Source organism: Tursiops truncatus, chromosome 6 (genome assembly GCF_011762595.2).
Source record: "Tursiops truncatus isolate mTurTru1 chromosome 6, mTurTru1.mat.Y, whole genome shotgun sequence".
Lineage (NCBI taxonomy): Eukaryota > Metazoa > Chordata > Mammalia > Artiodactyla > Delphinidae > Tursiops > Tursiops truncatus.
This window is the reverse complement of record NC_047039.1, coordinates 45,220,062-45,226,061: the sequence shown is the minus strand read 5'-3', so window position 1 is coordinate 45,226,061 and position 6,000 is coordinate 45,220,062. Positions and strand designations below refer to the sequence as shown.

Sequence of the window (6,000 nt, the reverse complement as noted above, 5' to 3'; positions counted from 1 at the left end):
CTTCCTATAAAAACCTTCCATTGTGTACACTTCTGAGAGCGCTCTAGTTCTAGCTAGGTGGGATGCTGCCCTTATGAATTGCCTAATAAAGCTAGTCAGACTTCCAATTTACTCAGTTGAATTTTGTTTTTAACCCTTCCAGGTTTCCAACTCCTTCTTTGTCTAGGGGTCTTCTAATGCTTACAGGATTTAACTTGTTTACAGGGTCTAACTAACTCTCCGCAGGGAGGCAGTGCTGAGTAGAAACTGGACTTGCTGGTCACATTAAAGCACATAAGTTGGTCAAGATCCCCTAATTGTGAAGCAGCCATAAAACCCAAGTACCTGTGTCCCTGCAATGGTTCCCCTCTGAGTAGTGGGCTACCAACAATAGGACAAGCAGCAGACAGGCTCCTAGGAAACTACATTTGGGAGGAACTCCCAGCCTCCTGCTCTTTCAAAGGAGCACCCCAATCTTCTACTTTTATTCTTTGCTATTTCATTTTATGACTTAAAAGAAATAGAAGAAAAATTACATTGCAAGAAAATTTAAACCTAGAGCAAATGATAAGGAGAGAGTGAAAGTCTTTACTGTTTAAGTGAACAGTATACAGGAAGCACCCAGTGATGTTTTGAATGAAATTATGCTTGCATCGTGTTTCAGTGTTTTACTGCTATAGGGAAAGAGGAAAGTCTACCCTTCCACAGCCATTCTCCCACCCCCAGAGTAATCTGCAAAGTTTCTGTATATCAGAACATCACTGTCACCCAGCATTTTGTTGAAGAGTTTAATCCATCCAGGGAGTTTAAATTGGATTATCCCAGTAGAGAAGGGATGGGGATTTTGAGACTAAGGGATTATCCCAGTGAAGGGCTGGTATAACGGGGGTGGGGGGTGGGGGGTGGGTGACCAGCCAGTGCTGAGTGATGAAGACATGAGTCTGGATTCTGAAATCTAGTTGGCTTGGATTTTGGCTGGTGTGGGTAAGGTTAAAGATGGCCCCGGCCCTGTTGACCCAGGCTGGGAGTTAGGTAATATTTTATCCCCTTGAAAGCCTGACCTCAAACAGCCAGAGTTTGTAGGTCAGAAAGCTTATCCAGCAGCACGTTACTCTGTTTATTTTCTTTTTGCCATCCCTGAGTCTTGGGTCAACCCCTCCCCTGCTCTGTCCCCCACGAATTAACAGAAAGGAGCAAACCCCCGGTTGGATCACGGTGATAAGAAGAGCCAACCGCGCCCCGCCCCGCGTTAGCAGCTGGAGGTAACCTTGGCGAAGAGCCTGTTCCCTCCTCTCCACGATTTTCCCTCCCGCGAGAACTTCTGCACCGAGAATGGGCCTGGTTTTACAGATAAGGCCGAGCTTGCAGCTGAGACGAGGCGGAGCCGGAGTGCTGCTCTTCCTTCTTTGTAGCGTTCTTGTGATGGTTAACGGAGCTGATTAAAGTGCAAAGCACAGAGTCTGGAACAACATAAGTACTCAATCAGCGGTCTCCATTATTCTATCATGAGCCCGTTAGTTATAACTGGGGGTCGAAAAAAAATCAACGGAGAACCAGAAAGGTCTGCAAACGGGGCGGGACACTGGAACCTCAAATTGAGGTGGGGGGGTGGCGGGGGAGAGCCCACACCAGCAGCCAATCCAGCTGTCCCGGGGAGGAAGAGGAGGAGCCACAGCCGCCCCCGGGACCTCGTTGGTCAACCCCGGGCCCAGCGCCTGAAACCGCTTCGCTCCGCCGCTGCACGTCTCCACCCCGCCCGAGGCCGTCGCTCCTTCCTCGCGCAGCCATGGCCTCAGGTGCCACTCCCGCGGCCGTGAAGGTGAGATTAGTCGTTCCGGCTGCTGCGGTCCTCCGTGCCCTGTACGATCCCGCTCCCGCTCGGGGGGACCGCGCCTCTGGGCCGTGCGCCCAGCCAGTGCGCCCCCGCCGCGGCGGGGAGGGTCTGAGGCCGGTTAGCCCAGGGGCGGCGAGCGGGAGAGAGGGAACAATTGCAGAGTCGTCCCCCAACCTTTGGTCTCAGCTGCACTCGCAGCGCGCAGCGGGTAGGCAAGCACTTAAGAGAGAGGGACAGCGGACCGGTGCTGCGCCCGCGCCCAACCCTTCCCGAGCACCTTTCTGGGCAGATGCGTCTGGCAGGGTCTAGCGGGTGTGCCAGGTGGGTGGGTACCTGCAACCGCTGAGACGGACTCCTTGAGCCCTGACCGACTTCAAAGCTTCCGCTCTGACTTGGCTCTCTGCCCGCGGCCCACGTGGGAAAACTGCATGCTTGCTCTTTTGCAAGCTTCCGGCTTTTTTGTGTGTTCTAAACTTAGGCCTTCTCTGCTTTAGGAACTCTTGAGAGTTTTTTACAACACCGAAATGGAGTATAGGAATGCTGGGCCACTCTCTGGAGGCCTCTGGCTTTAAACTGCTTTGCTGGCAACCTTGAAAGTTAGGGATCAGTTTCCTTGTGCCCTTGGTCCTCACAGGTCTCGGTACAAGGCATCATTGTGCAGTGGGAGCTTTGGCCGGAGGAGGGCACGAGTTCCGAGGATTGCAACAAGTTTCCCTGGGGCTTTGACGCACTTCTTCCTGGTTGATGTCTCGCAGGGAGAGACTGTAGAATTCCAGTCCACAGAAATAAACAGGATCAAAGTTAAGATCTCTTCCAGGCTGTTTATGATCAGCTAAAAACTCAGTTGACTTGTTTGGCTTTAGAAATTCTTGGCCGTGAGATAGGAAGGCCCGTCGCCTTCAAGTCTCTCTCTTGACTCCGCGTTTTGTGTTCAGTTCCCCCTGGAGAAGGCAAATCTCTGAGATCAGTGTGTAATCAACCAGAGTGATTAGCTTAGTAGGCCCTTGCAGCTTTCAGACACTTGATATCAGGGGGTGGGTTGGGGAGAGTTGCAGTCACATTTAGATACTGTATTCCCTTTGCCATTTTGAAAAGAATCTTGCATTAAACAAATATTGTAGAATGCCTCTTCCTTATCAGTCATGGAGAACAAAGCAGAATTTTTATGAAGCTCTTTTTCATTTCAGTAAAATGGGAACATTACTGCAGGGTTTGCTGGGACGTTAGAATTGTATTGTCTTTCTAGCACATGGCTGAAACTTATTAAATGGTAGTGCTTCTGAGTGAGGGAGATGAGATTAATTTTGAACATCTTTTCTCCAAAAATTAAATTATGATAGGCCACAGTTTTCAGTGGGCAGGCAGGAAACTATTGCCTTTCCTTTACAGGAATACACTTAAAGTGACATTAAAAATAGAGAGCGGTGGTATTTAAAACAGTCTCACTTTAACCTGGTTTTGCATTCTCCCTACCACAGTTTCCCTGTAAGATTAGTGCAGTGCATTTAAGTGCAGAATGGGCACTGTGATCAGAGCCCTGATGTAAATATTGAATGATGTACATTTTTGTTCTTGGCCAGCTGCTGAATATAAAATTAATAGGTACAAATAGTGCTAGGCCTGCCTGCTGATTTCTCTCTTTGGGGTTAGAACAGGTGATAATTTTGCTGTTGCAAATCCATGATTCCTACACCACTTCTGCCAGACTGCTGAGGCAACATCCTATATAGAAAACATGAACTGCTAGTGTCCAGAGCAAAATAAGCTAATGGAAACCATATCCTATCCCCAGATCATAAAATATAGAGCTGGAGTGTTCCTTAAGACCATATAACCACACAAACCTCTTTTTGTGGACATAAAGCTGAGGCCCAGAAAGGTCACCTAAGGAGTCCAGAATTATAGTTGGACCTAGGTAGTGATAGAATTGGCCTAGAGCCTGGCATTCCGCCAACTACATGTTGTGAGCCATTTCTGAAATCTGACATGTGGTCCCTGTGCCCTGTTTTATTCTGTTGACAAAGGCCATGCAGCCTTAAGGAAGGGGGAGTGTAGAGTGTTTGCATGAAGCAAGCTGCTTGCCGAATGCCCAGTGGATACTCTCCCATAGTATTAGTAGCAGCCACTGTCTGGGAGGACCTCAGGGAGACAGTGTCCTCCGGCAACAGCCACGGGCAGTGGCATGCTTGGCCATGCAGAGGGCTGAACCGGATCTCTGGCATTCCGGAGGGCTCCTGTAATGGGCCATGGCTCCCCTAGGCAGCTGCCCAGCTTTTACTCTGAGGGATTAAAAATAACTCTTGTTTACACGGTTGCTATGACAAGGAGGGGATATGGTCCCATCATAGTTGGGTAGTGGGCTATAAACAAAATGGTATCAATATTAAGGGGGACGGGCAAGTCTAGACTGTTGAGAACAGGCCTTTGAAACTCTCCTTTTCGATGGCTGAGTGCGGCCAGCAAAGGCCTTCACACTGAAAGTCCTTGAGTGACCTTCAGAAACTGGTAGACAACCCACAGGCCCCAGTCAGAAACCAAATGACCAATGAGCCTTCATTTTTTGCCTAGAGACACAATGCCATTTGGGGTACGACAATTCCTCCCTTAGTATAACTGTCCTGAGCATTGTAGGACATAGAACACATCCTGGGTCCCCTCTCCCCACAAAATGCTGGTAGCACTCCCTCCAGTCATTGTGGCAGCCAGAAATTTCCCCGTGGATTTCCAGGCACCTCTCAGGAGAGCCTCAGCACTTGGTTGAGGACCCCTGGGCTGTAAATCCCTGAGACAGAGACCGCCTGGTGAGGAGATGAAGCAGCAGCCAGGTTGGTGTCCTGAGCAGCAGAGAAAAACAGAGATGGGGGCTTTTTTGCTGTTGTTACTTTGAGAAAGGGGTTTTTGTGTGTGTGTGTGTGTGTGTGTGTGTGTGTGTGTGTGTGTGTGTGTGTGTGTGTGTGTGTGTCTGCTTTGTGTCTTCATTGTGTTGCGCGGGCTTCATCTTGAGGTGGCTCCTCTTGTGAGGCACGGGCTCTAGGCACACAGGTTTCAGTAGTTGTGGCACGTGGGCTCAGTAGTTGTGGCTCATGGGCTCTAGAGCTCAAGCTCAGTAGTTGTGGCGCATAGGCTTAGTTGCCCCGCGGCATGTGGGATCTTCCCAGACCAGGGATTGAACCCGTGTCCCCTACATTGGCAGGCGGATTCCTATCCCTTGCACCACCAGGGAAATCCCTGAGGAAGGTTTTTTGATTGTGATTATAATCATGGTATTCTAGTCTGTGCCTCAAAAGCATCTAAAGCAGTAGTTCTCAAAGCCTGTGCTGCATCTGCACCCTCCTGGGAATTTGTTAGAAATGCAAATTCTTGGGCCCTTCCCCAATCCTGCTGAATCTGAAATAGGGAGGTGGGCAGCAAATTGGATTTTCAAGAGCCTCAGTATATTCAGGTACCCGCTAAAATGTGATAACCATTGGCCATGGAGCTTTGAAAAGGCTGGGCATCTGCATTTTTAACAAGTTCCTCAGGTGTTTCTTAGTGAACTAGTTTCCTTGGCTGCTCTCACAACCACCACAAACTGGATGGCATAGAACAACACAGGTGTAGTCGCTTAACAATTCTAGCAGTCACAAGTCCAGAATGAGTCCTATGGAGCTAAACTCAAGATGTCAATAGGGCAGGTCCTCTTGGAGGATCTAAGGGAGAATGTTTCCTTGCTTTTTCCGGCTTCTAGAGATCACCAGCGTTCCTTGGCTCTGGGCCCTACATTACATCGCCTTTTCTCCCCCTGCTTCCATCATCACATCGCCTTCTTCCTCATTTGACCTTATTAAAAGGACCCTTGTGATTACATTTAGGGTCCACCCAGATAATCCAGAATCATCCCCCCATCTCAAAATCATTAATCACACAGGTAACATGCACAGGTTCTCGTAATTAGAATGCTGACAGGCTCTCTTGCAGGAGCCATTATTCAGCCTATGATGCTCAGCTAGCCCAGATTTTAGAAATTGATGATCTGGGCCCTAGAGCAAGGGTGTTCAATTATGGCTACACATTAGAACCACCTGAGGAGCTTTAAGAAAAATAACAACTCTGTCTTGCTCAATTAGAATATCTGGAATCTGGGACCTGGGCTTTGGTACTGAAAGCTCCCCTGGGGATTCTAGTATCCAGCAGCTGACCCAGGAGGA

General features: G+C 49.0%; 1 protein-coding gene across 3 annotated transcripts in view; it reads left to right on the top strand.

The window, feature by feature from the left end:
- The first annotated feature begins 1,665 nt into the window (after window positions 1-1,665).
- Window positions 1,666-6,000, top strand: part of MTAP (methylthioadenosine phosphorylase) — a 39,262-nt gene continuing 34,927 nt past the window's right edge. For all 3 annotated transcript variants that reach the window (XM_019934905.3, XM_019934903.3, XM_019934902.3), the window contains exon 1: window positions 1,666-1,798. In XM_019934905.3, the coding sequence (XP_019790464.1) occupies window positions 1,766-1,798 (33 nt within the window). In that variant the 5' untranslated portion in view covers window positions 1,666-1,765. The remainder of the gene's footprint in view (window positions 1,799-6,000) is intronic.